Here is a 19,646-nt window from a genome sequence, read left to right as displayed (position 1 = left end):
GAAGCAGGTACGTCGGGTAAGCAAGCAGCTCATTTTTATATGTCCAAAATCTCCTTTCTCACGTTTAAGTGCATTTTTCCTCAACCTAGTCGTTTGTATGTTGAGCGGAAATACGGCATGTAATATCATTAGATCACTTTATATACTTTCAAAGAGAATCTCATTTCCGAGCTTACATCAAATGACTTACGGCGTACTTTCACATATGAAAATATGGGGTCTAACAACCCAAGGATTGACTTTATTGACTTTTCGAGCGGAGTTGTGAATTATTATAGATTGATTAATTATGGATATTAGAGTATATTTTTATGGTTTGCATGTTTATTGACTAGTTTTGGAGCGACGTGCATCTATTTGAGGTGTTAGAGAAGTTTTGGAGCCGGTTATGGAACTTCGGAGCGAGGTAAGTCTCCTGTCTAACTCTGTGAGGGAGAAACTACCTCTAGGTGATGTATTTGATATGTGTTACTTATTGCGGGGTCTACGTACATACAAGGTGATGAGAGTCCAAACGTAGATAGATTCATGTTATTTCTAGGTAGACTTAGGTTCACACCATGCTATACTTGTACTATAGGGGTTATCCTGGCTCATTTAATTCCTTTATTTTGCATTATGACTTGAGACTAGATGTGCGTAGAGTGATAGACTTGCTATTGTAGAGATTTGATGAGTTTCATGATTAGCTGTAGAATAATTATGTTCCTCTTACAGATTTCTCCCGCGCTATATGTTTTCATCGAAAGGTTTTCCTTAAAAATTATGACTCATACGTTTATTCGTAAGTGGTATCGGGCCATTCGCTTTGGCAGGATTATGTACCACACTCTCATGGGATCAAGCCGTTTGCCTAGGCAGTATAATAGATGCATCTATAGTTCGTGTCGTTTAACCCTCGGTATTGCATAGATTATGATGGGATCGGGCCATATGCCTCGGCATTTCTATAAAATACCCTCATGAAATCATGTGTAATATTTGACAAGAAGCAAGTGTATGTATGAATCTTCCTGATTTGAATTATGATGACCTATCTGGTGACATCCATTATATATATATATATATATATATATATATGTGTGTGTGTGTGTGTGTGTGTGTGTGTGTGTGATCCGATTGAGGAGGTAATTGCTAATTTAGAGCTTGAGCCTATTGTAGAGAGGAGTATTGTATCATGTATTTACACTTGTTTATTTTGTTTGTTTACTCTGCCCCATATCTGTTTACTTCTTATTGTAACTGTCTTATTGGACTACTAGTAAGTGTCGACGTCGACCCCTCATTACTACTTCTCTGGGGTTAATCTAGATAATTACTGGGTACGCATTGATTTATGTACTCATGCTACACTTGCTGCATATTTTTGTACAGGTACATATATGTCTAGTGTTCTTTTGGGCGCAGAGGCACGGATGTTGCGGGGACTTACCATGAGCTGCACTTCATGTTATGAACTGAAGCCTGCGGAGTCTCCATCAGAGTTATTTATGTTCTCCTGACTAATTTGTATTCCAAATAGATGTTGTATTTTGTTATATTTTCTAGTTGATGCTCATGCACTTGTGACATCGGGTTTTGGGGGTGCTTATGGATCTTTAGGTGCTTTGGATTTCGTAGATGTCATTTGTTCAAAAAAATTAAAGGTAGGAAAAATAACTTCAGAATATTATCAAAAAAATAGTTAAAACTTCAGCACAATTTGGCTTAAGTTATATTTTAAAGCCATCTAACTTCAGAGAAATGCATAACAAAACTTCAGCTCTAAGAATGCTGAAGTTCAGAAAATACAGAATAAAACTTCAGCTCTAAGAATACTGAAGTTCAGCAATTACAGAACAAAACCTTCAGCCAAAATATGTTGTAGTTTTTACAAATACAGAACACAAATTCAACTCCACTAATGCTGAAGTTCATCAAAAACTAAACAAAAACTACAGACAAAACATACTTTACTTATATAAAATATAAAATAAAACTTCAGCTCCTAGAATTAAGTTATTCTTGAAGTATTATAAACTTCACACTTTAATAGCATCATCTATTTAAGTCTCAAAATTTTTAAAAATTTCAACGTCTCCAAATATCACTGAAGAATATATAGAATTTTTATCAAAAACACAAATACGGTTTCAAAAAACCTAAAAACACTAATCGTAAAAGTAAAACCTACAAAACTAATGCACTAATCAAAGTAACCCCTAGGAAACTATTTTAGCACAAATAAAAAAAGGAAAACGATTCAACTAAGATTGCTATCAATAAACAATCCAGAAATTACATCATAAAACTAATCCTAAATTGAAACCTCATACAAAGTTAATGTAATGTACAAAAGCAACCATTAAAATCGTACCTGTGATTATACTTAATGTTGTTGGGGAAGAAACGGTTGCAAAATCAAGAAGAATGCAATGCTGAAAATCATTTGATTTCAGAGAAGAACAAATCAAAACCGCAAAGAAGGAGAGAGAGATAGAGAAAAGAGACAATATGTCGTATACTTGGAGAGATAGAGAAAATAGACAATATGTCGTATATTCAAGGGGATGGAGAGATTGACGAGGACTTCACTCACCGCATAGGAGTGGGGTGGAGGCTAGCATCTGGAGTCTTATGTGACAAGAAAGTGCCATCGATACTCAAAGGTAAGTTTTATAGGGCGGTGGTTAGATCGTCCATGTTGTATAGGGCAGAGTGTTGCCCAGTTAAGAACTCTCATATCCAGAAGATGAAGGTAGCTGAGATGAGGATGTTGAGGTGGATGTGTGGGCACACTAGGATAGATAATATTAGGAATGAAGATATTTGGGAGAAGGTGGGTGTGGCCTCTGTGGATGACAAGATGCATGAAGCAAGGCTCAGATGGTTCGGACACGCGCGGAGGAGAAGTCTAGATGCTCCGGTGAAGAGGTGTGAGCTGCTGGCTTTAGGGGGTACCAGAATAGGTAGAGGACGGCCTAAAAAGTATTGGGGAGAGGTGATCAGGCAGGACATGACACGATTGCAGATTTCCGAGGACATGGCCCTTGATAGGAAGGTCTAGAAGTCGAGCATTAGGGTTGTAGGATAGAGTGGTAGTCGAGCTTCTGCTTCTCTATTCCGGGGGTGAAGAGAGTTTGAGTAGGTTGGTCCTATATGGCTTGTGGTTAATGTAGAGTTCACACTAACCTTACTGTTTTCCATAGCTTTAGACCTTAGTTGCGGGTTATTGTTATTGTATGTCATCTATTTTATGATTTTTAAGATGCTGTCATTATTTCTATGGTTATATTGACGTTACTGATGAATTGTCTTTTCTTGTTTTCTTGTTTAATTTCCATCTTCCTGAGCCGAGGGTCTATAAAAAACAGCCTATTTGCCCTATCGGGGTAGGGGTAAGGTCTGTGTACACACTACCCTCTCCAGACCCCACTTAGTGGGACTTTACTGGGTCGTTGTTGTTGTTGTTGTTGGAGAGAAAGTAGTCTTTTACTAAAAAGGGGAAAATCATCTTTTTAAAAATGCTTTTAACAAAAAAAATGGGTACGGATGCAAACAAAAAAATTAAAGCGGGTACAAGTTAAAAAAAGGGGCGATCAAATAGGGTGCCCCATACAATTTTTACAAAAAAAAAAAAATTCTCCCTTCTTCATGCCAACGCATCTCCATTTTCTTCTCTCAATTCTCTATAAAATTTAAAAAATTTATTTTTATTTCTATTTTAATATATTCTGAAATAAGCTTATAAATAGGAAACAATAACTCAATAAGTTAAGAGAAATAATAAGAAACATAGCAATACAAGTTTCTTCTACTTCCTTACAGTTGGTTTATATTTTTCTCTTTTTCTTTGATACCAATGAATGAAATTTTTTATTATGTTACTTTTCAAGCATCAAGATTCTAAAGTTCAAGATTTTTATGTTATCTCTCTATGACAGTTTTGTTTGTTTTGAATATTTTTTAATGTTATAGCGAAGTATTGTTATAGAGAATATATATATATAATAACATAACATGAAATTTGGTTCCGGAAAAGCTTGAATTTTATAATGAAGTATTGTTATATAAGGATGTTGTTATAGAGAGGTGTGATTGTATCTTCTGTTGAGAACAAAAGGGTTCAACCTTGCTTAAACATCATGTGGCTGGAAAAGACACAGAAAGAATAAGATATTAGATGAGATGACATTTTGACTTAGAATCGATAACATGATCGATCCGTTTAATTTCTCACTTTTCTTTCTCCTCTTCTTTCGTTTTTATATTGCATTTGTTCCAAGTTTTTTTTCCCTTACATTTGTTCATTATTGCAACTTTCCTATAACGTAGGGAGCTGTCCTTTCAAAGTGTTGCCGTTGCTATTTGTCACGACCCGGATTTTTTACCCTCGGGAGTCGTGATGGCGCCTACTAATGGGAGCTAGGCAAGCCAATCCTTACCTACTTGCCTTATTAACCAATTTCTTCCTTCTAACAAATATAAGGCGATAACATAAAATCAGTGGAACTTTAATAAATAAGCGGAAGTTGAAAATTAAACGGAAAAAAAAAAACCATCTGAACATAAATATCTAGTACAACTGTTTGAGTCTCGACAACACAAAACTGGCGTCACAGTTTCACAGACGGTCTAAGAATACTACAATAAAGGGTCTGAAGAAATAAATACAACACTATCTCTAGAAATGCATGAAAGAAACAGAAATAGTAGATAGAAGGAAACGTCAAGGCCTACGGACGCCTGCAGGACTACCTTGGGTCGCCTGATGATCTCACTGCGGTCCGAAGTCCACAACACTGGGGTCTCCACAAAAGAGTGTAGAGTGTAGTATCAGCACAACCGACCCCATGTGCTGGTAAGTGCCTAGCCTAACTTCGGCAAAGTAGTGATGAGACTAGGACCAGACTATCAAATAAACCTGTGCAATTTAACTATATACAGCAGAAAAGAAGTACAGAAAGAAACAGTCATATACAGTCAATTATGGGAGGGGGAAAGCATGTTGCGGGGAAACATTGAATAGTAACATAAGAGCAATAAATAAGTATGATGATCGCCACAGTTCAATTGAAAATAGGAAGGGGAAATCATGTCGCGGGGTACAACAAGTATCAACAGGAATTCAGCAATTCAGTGTAGAGAAACCGTAACACAGTTATCAATAAAAATTAGGAAATCAAAGACAAGTGCACGGCATCACCCTTCGTGCTTTTACTCTCTCTCACCAAAACAATGCACGGCATCACCCTTCATGTTTTACGCTCTTCCTCACCCAAACAACGATCACAAGGCAAATAGGGTAAGGGAATCTATAACATCAAAATAAAATCAAGTAACAACAGAAAATCAGTAAATAGATGTAAAGGACAACATGACTCAATTATCAGTAAGAATTAGGTAAATCAAAGACAAGTGCACGGCATCACCCTTCGTGTTTTTACTCTCGTCCTCACCATAAAAATCAAGATAAATTGCACAGCATCACCCTTCGTGCTTTTACTCTCATCCTCACCATAAACTCAATATAATAGGCATGGAATGGTACATCGTGTGGCACGGCATCACCCTTCGTACTTTACACTCTTTCCTCACAAAACAAACAATGCACGGCATCACCCTTCATGCTTTAACTCTCTTCCTCACCAAGCAACAATCATAAACAATAGGGCAAGAAAATAAGGGAAATTTGCAATAAGAATCCCGGAAGGGAGCAACAAGTCAACAATTAAATCCCGGCAAGGGAACAACATCAATAATATCCACATTCCGGCAAAGGAGATAACAAATAAATCAACAATAGCCTGTTAAGGGGAACAACATAATGATCTCTTCTCTTTCTCACTTTTACTTCACAATTCACTTCACAACTCGAGCCAATGCTCTAGAGGTTCAATTATCACTTATACCTTCACAACTCATTTCACAACTCGAGCCAATGCTCCTCAATGATCATGGTTCACAATTCTTTCCACAAACTTTATACAACAATTAGAAATCTTCACCAAGGCATGAATAATACAACGAAATCATGAAAATCACAATATAAGCCTCAAGGTCATGCTTGACACTAACGTATAGATACTCGTCACCATGCCTATACGTCGTACTCAACAATTACCACATAGCAAATAGGAATCAACTCCTAATCCCTCAAGCTAAGGTTAGACCAAACACTTACCTCGATGCCTCGAACACAACTCAAGTTTCAATTATAGCTTTACCATTTGATTCCACCACCAATTCGCTCGTATCTAGTCACAAGTTACTTAATTACATCAATAAACGCTAAATGAATCAATTTGAATGCATGAAAATGAGTTTTCTAAGTTTTACCCAAAAAGTTAAAAATCGCCCCTGGGCCCACATGGTCAAAACCCGATGTTCGAACCAAAACCCGATTACCCATTCCCCCACGAACTCGAATATATAATTTGTTTTGAAATCGGACCTCATATCGAGGTTCAAATCCCCAATTTTCGAAAAACCTAGGTTCTACCCAAAACACCCAATTTTTCCCCATGAAAATCATTGATTTGAAGTTGAAATCATGTTAAAAGATGTTAAGAATTGAAGGAAGTTAGTTAAAAATGACTTAAAATTGATTTGGAGAAGAAGAAATCCTTGAAAAACTTAAGTGTGTTTATGTTTTGAGAGAATATGAAAAATGTGTTTAAAATCGTCTAAGTATAAAAGTTGCAGGTCTCTGATATGGGAATGGCGAACAGGGGTTCGCAATTCTACTAGTGTTAGTGTGTCACTTGTGTTAGTCTCTTCGTGAGGTTGTTCTCTCGATATTTTGTACTCTCTTTTATTATAGTGGATTGCTCATCTCCGCTGTGGACGTAGGTCAGTTGACTGAACCACATTAAATGTTTGTATCTCTTTTGGTAGATTTCTCTTTATTATATGATTTATCGTCATTGAAGGTTTGCGTTACTAGCTTTCGCATGACACCTGACTTTTTTCGGTCCTAACAAATGGTATTAGAGCGAGGTTCAAGACAGGTTCATCTTGGCGGGTTCAGTTCTAGCCGCAACATATTTGACGATAATCGTGATTTTTTCTGAGAAATTTGACCAGTGTGCTACGCACGTTGAGACAAACTTTGTGGTGGAGATTTGGAGATGCGACCTGTTGAAGGCTATATGAAGAAGGTGGATCAAGTTTATTTTGTCAGAAAATTCTGGCAAAGAGGGAGAATTGTTAGGTGTTTGCCATAATTTTCTTACCATATTTGGTTTTCGTATTTGTTAAAGGAAAGGGCAATATAATTACCTTAATTGGGTTTTCCTTTTTGTAGAAGGAAATTATAATTCTCCTATACTTGGCTAGTCCTTTTTCTTGTAGGAAAAGGTTTGGACTTCTATAAATTGAGGATCTTTCCTTCTCATTCAGCATCCACAATGTAGCCATATGGGGTTTGAGAGTCATGTTTAGGGGGGGAGAATTTTACGGGACAAGTGTTAGTGTGTCACTTGTGTTTGCCTCTTCGTGAGGTTGTTCTCTCGATATTTTGTACTCTCTTTTATTATAGTGGATTGCTCATCTCCGTTGTAGACGTAGGTCAGTTGACTGAACCACATTAAATGTTTGTGTCTCTTTTGGTAGATTTCTCTTTTATTGTATAATTTATCGTCGTTGAAGGTTTGCGTTACTAGCTTCCGCATGACACCTGACTTTTTTCGGTCATAACAAGATGTTGGCAGTTTCATATTTTTGTACTCCTTGAAAAATATATATCCTATTATATTATGATAAATAATATCTTTTTGTTTACAAATTTAATTTTTAATAATCAGAAAAGAATTAACAAACATGAAAGACGTAAGAATAAATAATATTACAATATATGTGTGATAAGTAATATAAGTAAATTACAAGCTCCAATTGAAGAAAAACTAATAAAGACATGAAATACCAACAGAATTAAAGGCACCTAATTGGATGAATAAGGCAAAAATAGAAAATTAATAAGTCATGATCGGATACAAAACAGTGATATAAAACCTAAAAAAAGAGTTTAAAGAGATCACAAATCATAAGACAAATCGAAAAAGGGTAAAAAGAAAAAAATTAGCTCCCCAGTGGAAGATAAAAGAGACAAACTGAAACGTACTTCTAAAAAATTAATAAGAAAATTTATGGCCTACGGTACTATTAGTGTAGAAGATGAAAAAAGCGAAACTGAAATGTGAAAACACTACTGACTAATAATTAAGAAAATTTATAGTAGCTAAGAAGCCGTCTTGTTTCCTACGGACGTTAGTTTTTAAAAGGAATGACTTCAATAAATTAACTTTTGAGTTAGTAGGGTATTTTGGTCATTTAATGTTTAAAGAATATTTTAGTAAAATAACTTTATCCAAAAAAATCATGATTACAATATAGTATGATATATAGATTTGACAATTCTTTTGTGTCAATTAGAAGGATTAGGATTTCATAACACAATGTAAATTAAAGGGGAAACGAAAAGTAGGACCGGCCAAGTGGAAATGTGAAGTAATATATCAAATCGAGTGAAGTCTTTTGATGACAAACCCACTAAACTTTACTTGTGTTTAACCCAAAACATAGTTTTTAAGGTCAAAGCAATAATTTTATATGACGGGTCACAAGCAACCGATTCAATCCGAAAGATATAAAATTTCGCTAATATAACGTGATAGAGAAGTGAGAAATAAATTTAATGACAGATAATATAATAAAAATAAAGCAAAGAAGAAAGAATTCTTATTGAATGATCCTTGATAGGATAATGAGCCGAACAGAACTTGAAGGGCCGAACTATGGCTAACTTGAGAGCAATATGCTATAAATTACAATGTATAGAATTGTAGAGAAAAATTCGATTCCCCTGATGGTGGTAAAAGTACGTCTATTTATAGGGATAAATCTAAGTAACTAGTCTCCTTGAATTATGGGTCCATTATGAGCATTTACTCAATCCATTCATTACTTTTGGAAGACTTGTAACAGCTGTGTAAATGTTGGAATTCCGTAACTGATGAGTTAATTCCATAACTGATGAGTTAATTCCATAATTAATGAGTCAAAATCGTGCCTATTGAGTCAATCACGTGCCTATTGAGTTAATCTCGTGCCTGTTGAGTCAATCTCGTAATTGATTGCCTTGTTCTGACTGTTACAATCATTTATTGCATTTTATTAATAATTGATTTGTAATTGATGGTGTAATGATGGTAAATCCCATATAATCTGGGATTAATTGATTCTTTCCTCATTTGTAATTATGAGATATTCTCCCGCGCCTGATTCGGGCTATTTTATGATGATCAGTTCCGAGGCTAACAGGCACGGTACGAGTATGGTCGGTCCCAGGGGTGTTTCACATATCATCTTTACATGTCATTCTTCACTTTTCTTCAAACTTTGCTGACACGTGTCGCCATTTAATAGACCCACATGATGAGCCTAATTTTTACTAATACAGATAGTCCCCCCACTTTTCGGTTACTCACTATGATGTGACCGAGAAGTGGAAGATTTTATCCTTTTCATCCTTGTCTCTGCCTCATTAAAAACCTTGCCAGAAAAACCAAATAAGGACAAAAACCAGACGAAGGAAAAAAGAGTGCAGAACTTAGACATTCAGATGATAACTCCGTCGCTTATGTTCCTTTCGTCAATAATCGGTTGGTTTACCCCTGTCTTGTTTCGGGGTGTTATGACAAATCTTTGTCTTATGGTTGCAAAGTTTGATATATATATATTTCGGCTTTATTTTCTGCCTATTTTAATGTTTGGGTTTTTGTTTCACCCTTTAACTTTGCATTGAAAATGTTTCAATGCTCCGTGACTTTTGTGAATAAGCATGAATTATAAAAGAGGGCCCTTTTATGAACGACACTTAATGAAGAAGACGTCTCAACTTCATAATGGTGTAAATATACAAAAGAGAGATAGGAATTTTCACATGTTTTTCTTTAACATTCTTTTGAAGATAGTTTCTACATTGAACTTTCATAACATTTCACATGTGTTTGTGTATCGTCTATAATTCATTTTGAAACTGTTTTTTGTTTTAACAAATTCGATATAAGCTTGCACTCGTAACTATTTTTCTTTTGCAACAGTTGTTTTTGAATTAGTACAAGGGGATAACTATTTTTATTTACAACAGTTTTAAATATAAGGGTATGAATTTTTACCCATAACTATTTTTATTAATAACAGTTTTCAAATGAATACAAGGGTAATGCTTTTTCATCTTAACTGTTTTCAGTTACAATAGTTTTTGAGTAAGTACAAAGATGTGCATTTTTACCCGTAACTAATATTCTGCCTTTAACCTTTTTTGAAACACTCGTTTATATTTACGAATATGTTTTCAAAGGTTTTTGGGTCAGGCTTGTGTTTTTGGCTCGTGACTTTGCTCTTAACTTTCGATTTGTTGGGTAGACCTTAGGCTTGACTTGAATTTTGATTTTTCTAGTCTTCTTTGCCTTCCATATATATAGTCCCCCAAGTGTTAGAGCTTTGAAGTATGAAATCTTGAGCATTTGATTATTCCTTCCATGTGGTCCATTTCCTTAAAAGAAAAAACATACGGGACTCGGAGGTATATATTTTAGATGATGACTGCTTAACCCTTTTATTTCATCAGAATGGTTGTAACCTATACTGGGAATAATACAATGTTCTTTGTGTCTTTCGGGCCTAATATCATCATTTGGCATTTTAGAAAATTTATCTGAGTACAAGTTTTTCTTGGCACTTTAGAAAATCTTTTGAGTGCTCATACTTAGTCTTTTAGACTTAAAATATATATATTTGGATGAATCGTTACATGTGCGATGTCTTAATGTTGCACCTTTGGGTGTCTAACTTTTATATAAAAGAGGGCTCTTTTATATACTTTAAACGCTATGAAGAGGACGTATCCTTTTCATTCAAGCGTAAAATAGGATCGATTGATCCGAGTAGACTTTTAGTCTGAGGGAATATTAATCCCGGTAGGATTTACAAGAGTATTGACCCCATTAAAATTTATGGGAATATTGATCCCGGTAGGATTTACAAGTGTATTGACCCCATTAAAATTTATGGGAATATTGATCCCAAATAAATATATATCTTAGTAGATTTGTCCTGAAGAGACATTTAATCTGATTGGATTTTGAATCCAAATTGGAGTATATGAACATACTTCCAAGTAGAAAGGGACACATATCCGAAATAATATTTGAGATTTTCATTTATATATACGGGATAATCGATCTGAGTCATAATACAATTAGCCATTAAGAAAGACCTATATATTTAACTTGGGTGGTCGTTGTTGGACCGAATATAAGTCACGTGTTTGTTCAAAGTGAACTTTATTCTGGTGGCATATTTGCATACCTTTATCTTGACTTAGATGTAAAACTCTCATTTTTTATCGTGGGATTCTTGACTCTAACATGGAGTTCTCAATCCTTTTTGTATAGTATATGTATTTTTGAAGAACTCATTCAACACTGTTTGAAGTGTTTATGTTTGATATGAGCAAGACAACTAATTGAGTTGAGATGGTAATTAATGTCGGAGTACTCTTAGGAATTCTATCTCCCAAGGCAATCAATTGCTTGTATAACTTCTTATAATGTCAGGTCAAATTGACTAATCTTCAAGTATAAGTAATCTCCCTAGTGTTTGAGTTTTGAGGTATGAGAACTCAAACACTGGAATCATAATTTGACAGTCTGCAGTTTAATAGTCCCCAGTAGGATATTACTTTCGATATTGATGGAATTTCAAATGGTCCAGTTTCAACATAGGGACGGTATCGGAGCTCTTTTTATCAAATATTTGTTACTCTGGACGGGAACTACGGAGGTTCCAAATGTTGCCGAAACCGGAGTAATTTTCACTACTTTCTTTATAAATTTCTCGCATCATATATTTTGTTTGTTTGGCCCATGTGGTATTTTAGCTTTTGGAGCCTTGAATATTCTTAAATATAATTCTCCTTCAACAAGGCAGTAGACGATGAGACGTACTCAGAGTTATCGACAGCATGTTTGCCTTTGAATAGAGTCTCATTCTACAGGTAATAAATGAATATTATGCCAATTCCAAGTTAAATTAGTCAGGCTTACCTTATTTTCATTCTAATTGATGATAGATCAGGGATTGCCTAAATAAGGGATGGCTCGATCCCGAGACTATTTGATCAGGAAATGATATTTCTCAATAAGAGCCCGGGGTTGCTTTCGAAGTTAGTGATATCAACAGTAGATCCGAGACTAGCACATCCGACTCGATTTTCTTGGGCTGCATAGTTTTCTTGGATTTGATCAATCGTTAAATCAATATTTTTACTCTGAGTCCCCAAGCTAATATAAGCCCTGTAGCATATGCTTCATACTCGGCTTTGTTGTTAGTAATAAAATAACTTTTATGAATAATCTAACTACTTTCCCTGATAGGCATTAAGCATTGACCCTAACTCGGGAAGTTTAGTACTTGTGGACCTAATTATGTAGAAGATCCAGATCCCGAGAATTATCCCAGAAATAACATGTTCGGGTAATATGTTCGAGCTAAGATTAATCATGAAATCTGCTAAATTTTTTATTTTATAGTCATACGTGGCTGATAAATAATATCATATTCACTTAGTTCGACTACTCATTTAGCTAGCCTTCCTGACAGTTCATGTTAATGCAAAATATTGCTTAATAAAAATATAGTGACTACGGGAATTGAATGACATTGAAATAAAGCCTTAGATTTAGGACAACTACAATTAATGCCAACTTATCAAAATGTAGATATGTAATTTCCGTATCTAAGAGCATTTCATAATAGATAGGAGAATGTGTACCTTTATCTTCTTGAATTAAAATTGCGTTTACCGAGACATCCGAGATAATTTGGTGTACCGGCAATCATCTTTCTCCTCGAAATTTAGAAAGTAATGATGCGTTGTTGTTAGATAGCAAGTTCGAATGATTCGACTTTTCGGACTAAACCGATCTTTCGAAGTTCTGTAACTTTATCTTTTATTATTTGACTCTAGTTTCTTCTTTTGCTTGACCGGATTATACCGCGGGTCAATATTGAGCATATTAACCTTTACCTCCAGTGGTACACATGTTATGTTAGCATGGAGGCAAGCAAAGCAATTTTTGTTAACATGTAAAAGTTTAATCAACTTACTTTTGTATTCGGTGTCGAGTCTCGACCAACGTAAACCTTACTATTTGGGAAGTCAATGATAATTTCTAGTTCTTCAGCATTTGACCTCGTGGCTTCTGATGCCTTCGGTTCAATGATTTCTTCCTAAAATATTTGTATAATTGTCCAAGGTTATTAATGAACCTTCCTTCCTCGTGGTCTATTCCATCCTGCAGCTATCTCTTCTTTTTCAGTTGTTAGGTGTGGTATCTTTGAAAGCAATCTCGTGGCTGTTTTACCCATGTTCCTCCTAATCTTCATTCTACTCCTATGAAATTTTACAATTTAGCAAGGTAATTCCTTACCTGTTCGGGTAGATTCGGGTCTTTCCAGCCCGTGAAGAAAATCTCGTATCTCTTTTGCTCGGACCTATTTTTAGATTTTTGCGTTTAGATTCGGATCACCCAAGAATCACATCCGCTGAATCTCCGGACTTGTTTTTGACTTTCAATTGAATGAACGTGTCTTCCTCTATTCGAAGTTGTATTATATCGAATGTAAATTTTACTCCTCAGTTCCGGGAAGGTCCGGCGTTATTCTTTTGACTCATTCAATTGGATTTAGAATCACCTCGGTTTGATTTTCGAACCTGTTTTTGGACATCTTATTAGTGTCGATTCGACTTACCGTGTCTTCTTCTGTTTAAATTTTGGTGCTGCAACGATTATGCATATCATTCTCGCAGGATAGATAGGATTTTCCGGAGGTGTTCTATCCGCTCGTTCTGTTCCTTGATCTGTTTCTGTAAGGCTAGAACTAAATTTTGCAAATTAAAATTACCTGGTGTATCTGAACCTCCTATTCCGGAACTGTTTTGTACAGATCCGTTATAATGAGTTCTGGTACTGATAGTTGCGGTACCAATATATCGATGTACATTCTTCATTTTTCTCTACTTGTTGCTTACATATCACTATCATGGCTAGTCTTCCCTTTTTATTTTGCATGGTAAAGCCATCTCCAATTTGGTTGTCCTCAACTGTGTTGATGGGTAAATTTTGGCCATGATGAAGGTTTAAACTGAAAACAAGCGAATATTAACAAAACTTGTTACTATCTTTGGATGAATAGCAAATTTGCTTGAGTTCCGGGTAACAGAACCAAACTGTTTAACCCAAAAAAATAGTTTTCAAGGTCAAAGCAATAATTTTATATGACGGGCCACAATCAACCGATTCAATCCGAAAGATATAAAATTTTGTTAATACAACGTGATAGAGAAGTGAGAAATAAATTCAATGACAGATAATATAATAAAAATAAAGTAGAAAAGAAAGAATTCTTATTGAATGATCCTTGATAGGATAATGAGCCGAACAGAGCTTGAAGGGCCGAACTATGGCTAACTTGAGAGCAATATGCTATAAATTACAATGTATAGAATTGTAGAGAAATATTCGATTCTCCTGATGGTGGTAAAAGTATGTCTATTTATAGGGCTAAATCTAAGTAACTAGTCTCCTTGAATTATGGGTCCATTATGAGCATTTACTCACTCCATTCATTACTTTTGGAAGACTTGTAACAGCTGTGTAAATGCTGGAATTCCGTAACTGATGAGTTAACTCCGTAATTAATGAGTCAATCTCGTGCCGGTTGAGTCAATCCCGTGCCTGTTGAGTCAATCTCGTGCTTGTTGAGTCAATCTCGTAATTGATTGTCTTGTCCTGACTGTTACAATCATTTATTGCATTTATTAATAATTGATTTGTAACTGATGGTGTAATGATGGTAAATCACATATAAACCGGGATTAATTGATTCCTTCCTCATTTGTAATTATGAGATATTCTCCCGCACCTGATCCGGGCTATTTCATGATGATCAGTTCCGAGGCTAACAGGCACGGTACGAGTATGGTCGGTCTCGGGGGTGTTTCACATATCATTTTTACATGCCATTCTTCACTTTTCTTCAAACTTTGCTGACACGTGTTGCCATTTAATAGACCCACATGACGTGTCTAATTTTACTAATACAACTTGCCTGCTTCATACTCTATTACTAGTAGGACTGGTGCATTAAGTTCTCGCTATGTGCGGGGTCCGAGAAAGAGCTGCACTATAACATTATGTATTTATGGCAACAAAATATATTGTAGCTAAATATAAAAAATTCTGTGGCTAAACACTTTAGCTACAATATTTTTTTCTGTAGCGTTCGTAGCAAAAAGTAGCGTAACTAAAAGTTAGTTACAGACTTTACATGGTTCGTGGCTAAAGACTAATATTTATTGGTAAGAATTTTTTTGGTATTGTGACAATATTAACAGAACTTTTTTTGCCACAAAATATATACTTATAGCAAAAACTCTTATTCTTTTGCCACGACAAATAAACTTTGTTGCAATTTTTATGTTGTAGCCACAAGGTGTTTTATCGTGGCAAAAGAATTAATTTGTTTGCTACGAAAATTCATATATTGTGGTTATTTTTATACCTCAGTCTCCTGACAATTGTTCTTTTATTTAACTACGAGCTCATAAATCTATAGCTATAATTAAAGTATTTGCCACAAACATTTTGGTATGTAGCTAAGAATTCATTCTTTTTACCATAATATATATAGAATTAAAGCTATAGTTTCATCATTTGCTACGGAAAGTGAAAAAATTAACCATCAATTATATATATATATGTGTAGCCTCGAATTCTATATTTTATTGCTACTATTGAAGAATTTGCCACAAAATAATTGGTCACAAGAATTTTCATCCTACAGTTAAAATTTCAAATATTTTAGATTCCAAAACAGGTACACAAAAGAATTGTTACGATGTAGCTAAGAGTTAAAAAAATTAACATTCCACAGTAAGTTTCAAGTTACATATAATTATAAATTTCAAAATATGCACGATACGTAATTCTTCTACAACACCATCTTGCTTGAGACACAGAGTAGCACCGTCTTCTCCCTTCTCGCTTCCCAAAGTAGCACCATCTTAACTGCACCTTAGCTTTAGTCTTAACTTATCACTGCTGTCTAACTTCACAAATCTGCCTGTCAACGATAAAGTATTTTAACACCTTGAAAGCTAAAAAATAACTGATCACATATGCAAGAGGTAGCCACTACATTGCTTCAAAAATTAATGAAGCAAAAGACATACTGCTTGCAACTAATGTCGCGCCCCAAACCTGGGGAGGCGTGGCTGGCATCCGGTGTCGTTGTAGCCTGAGCGAACCACTTTGTAACTCATTTATTTCTTTTGTAATTATTATGGGCCAGTATGGCCACAACTCGTAATGTACAATTGTAAGTAGGGAAATGTTATATTAATGAAAAATCGTTTTTAAAAACATGAATACATATGGACCATCAAGGCCTCTGACATATTATACAAAATGAACCTCTGTCTATAAAGCGTCTAATTATTTGACATTAAATGGGACAGGGTACCGACCTACTCATAAGTCTGCAGCAAAACTCTAACACGATAACTCATAGACTCAACTGCACTCCAAATGAGATGGAGTTTCATCGATACTCCGCTGAATGCCAATTTCAAAGTTTACTTTGTGCTTGGAGGAATATATAATCATGCACGGTAAGCACTGCGTATATTTATAACAGCTTACATATCTCATCACGTAGTGTTGAAGTAATTTCTCAATTTGATGAGTTAATCACAAAATATTGTTAAACATAAGATAGTACTGGATACGTATTTGCTAATTTTCTAATGAAATGGCACTATTATAAATGACATAAACTAAATAATACGAAGTCCTAAATTTGTTAAATGTCATAAAAGTAGTAGCATATCAACTACTTGAAGTAACCTAAATTTTGTATTGGGAAAAATTGCATTTATATATATAAGTGACATGTTGAGACACGTGGACTGGTCAAATAGTCAAAGAATTATAATTAGTCAAGAGACACATGCAGCAATAGAAACGAGCAAAGGCAAAGAAAGAGGCACGGGAGGACATTCGAAGGATTCAGTGCCCGTATCTATTCAAGTCATTTATCAAAAGGAATGTATCTGACCATAATAAAGAGCACAGATACGAAATTCGACAGGTATTAAATACTGGATACGTTAGAGAATTGTATTGATTACAATGATTGTGTAATGTAGCATTTAATGTCTTTAATTATTCATAATAGCCTCATTATGATTTGGGGAAAACGCATATCTTCAAGATACCTATAAAAGGAAGGTATCTGGTCACTTGTAAGGAAGAGAGACGATTGGAATATACTTTGATTCACTTGTTTTTCTCCTGATTACTCTCTGGTTACCCCAAATTACTTTCTTCTACATATTCTTTTGATTATCAGTAACCCACGTTCTTCTAAATTCTAGCTTTGACTAAAATTCTATTTTTTGGTTAAACAAATTGGTTCTGTTACCGGGAATCTGATAATCTATTTTCTTTTCACTTGACCTTCCTTGTTGCATCAATTATGTCGAATAACAATGACAACACCCCAGGAAACCAAGAGAACCAACAAAGTCAGGGAGGTCCACAGAATATTAACATTCAAGTTCCTACTCCGCAGGACTCTCCACGGCAATCTCGTGAGGGTACTCCTGATGGATCTCAAATAAACGAGTATGCTCAATTTGAAAATGCTGAAACTGTTGATGAAACTTTGCATAAATTAATTACTACTCAGTTCAACAAAGCCGTTGAGGCGCTTGTTAACCAGTTACCTGTTGCATCACCAACACCTACTCCAAATAATAATAATACTATAGAAAACCCTCGTTCTGGGCTTGTTAACTCAGGCAGCGGTGGAACTCTCAGTAAACCGCAGGAGAGAGAACTAGGTAATGTAATTAATTCTAATTTACAAAATTTAGTACTAACCTTGCGGAAACAACTCAAGGAGCAAAGTGAACGCATAGAGCAGATACCCGGGGTGCCACCCATAATCAAAGGGGTAGACATGGACAGATATTCGCAACAACCCTGGAAGCCAAGTGTTGCCCCACTCCCAATTCCAAAAAAGTTCAAAATGCCTGATATTCCAAAGTATGATGGAACAACAGTCCCACGAGACCATGTGACTGCATTCACAACGGGCGTAAAAGGCAATAATTTGACTAAGCAGGAGATTGAATCGGTATTAGTCAAGAAATTTGGTGAAACACTCACCAAAGGAGCACCAACATGGTATTCCCTTTTACCTGAAAATTCTATAAATTCTTTTGCTGAGCTTGCAGATTCTTTCATCAAAGCACACTCGGGAGCCCAAAAAGTGGAAAAAAGAATGGAGGAATATTTTCAAAATCAAGCAAGGAGATTCAGAATTGCTTAGAGAATTCGTGGACAGATTTCAACGTGAAAGAATGATATTGTCGCGTGTACCTGATAACTGGGCAGCTATAGCTTTTACAAGCAATTTGAATGAAAAAAGCTCGGAAGCTACGAGGAGACTCAAGGAAAGCCTTCGAGAATTCCCAGCTACAACATGGAATGATGTTTATAACAGGTATAGCACGAAGTTGAGGATTGAGGAAGATACTGTTCCACGATCTCAAAAAGAAGAAAGTATACGTTCAAGACGTGCAGAGACCGAAAAAAGATCTGGTAAAAATAGGTACGAGCCTTATATGGGACCTGCGGGAAAGACCCACGGTCAAAATAGGATAATCAAAGGCACGAGAACAGATCAAGAAATAGAGAATCAGGTTCTTCATCAAGATTTAGGAACGAGCGAAACAACTATGAGTCACGGGATACTGATAGAAATTTAAAAGCGAGATTCAGAGGTTACAACTTCAACGTCAGCACCTCTGAGCTCGTAGCTGTTTTGAAAAGCATGGGAGATAAGGTTCGATGGCCAAAGGAAATGAGATCGAATCCAAACAGGCGCAACCCTGACCATTGGTGCGAGTTCCATAATGACCACGGGCATAAAACAGCAGATTGCAGATTTTTACAAAGTGAAGTTGATCATTTATTAAAACAAGGATATCTTACTGAGTTGTTCAGCAAGAAAGGCAAGCAAGCTTACATGAAGAACAGGCAGGAGCCTCCAAAACCACCTTCTCCCAAAAGAACTGTTAACGTTATAAGTGGGGGTGAAGACATCAATGGTGTGTCATATACTGCAGCTAACAAAACTTCCAAAGTAACTATTACCCAAGGGAAATGAGTGCGGCATGTTTTAGAAGAAGACAATATTACATTCAATGATGAAGATACAGATGGCGTATAATCCCTCGTAACGATGCACTGGTAATATCTTTAATTGTGCATGATACTAATGTGAAACGAGTTTTGATTGATCCAGGTAGTTCCGTGAACATTATTTTTCTAAGAGTGCTACGTGAGATGCAAGCTGAAGATAGAGTAATAGGCGCATACTCTATCTGGATTTGATAATTCCAGTGTCGTCATGAAAGGAGAGGTAACACTCACCACTTTTGCTGAAGGGTTCGTCAAAGATACAAAGTTCCAGGTAGTAGACATGGAGATGGCTTATAACATGATTCTGGGGAGACCATGGATCCATGAAAT

The 19,646-nt window shown here is 35.7% G+C and overlaps 1 protein-coding gene across 1 annotated transcript; it reads left to right on the top strand.

The window, feature by feature from the left end:
* Positions 1-2,530: 2,530 nt before the first annotated feature.
* LOC138877920 (uncharacterized) lies at positions 2,531-3,046 on the top strand. The gene has a single exon (XM_070157565.1). The coding sequence runs from the start codon at positions 2,531-2,533 to the stop codon at positions 3,044-3,046; it is 516 nt and encodes a 171-aa protein (XP_070013666.1).
* The last annotated feature ends 16,600 nt before the right edge of the window (positions 3,047-19,646 follow it).

This window comes from Nicotiana sylvestris, chromosome 9 (genome assembly GCF_000393655.2).
Source record: "Nicotiana sylvestris chromosome 9, ASM39365v2, whole genome shotgun sequence".
NCBI classification, from domain to species: domain Eukaryota; kingdom Viridiplantae; phylum Streptophyta; class Magnoliopsida; order Solanales; family Solanaceae; genus Nicotiana; species Nicotiana sylvestris.
Note: the sequence above shows the minus strand (reverse complement) of the source record. Positions and strands in the feature narration are given on the sequence as shown.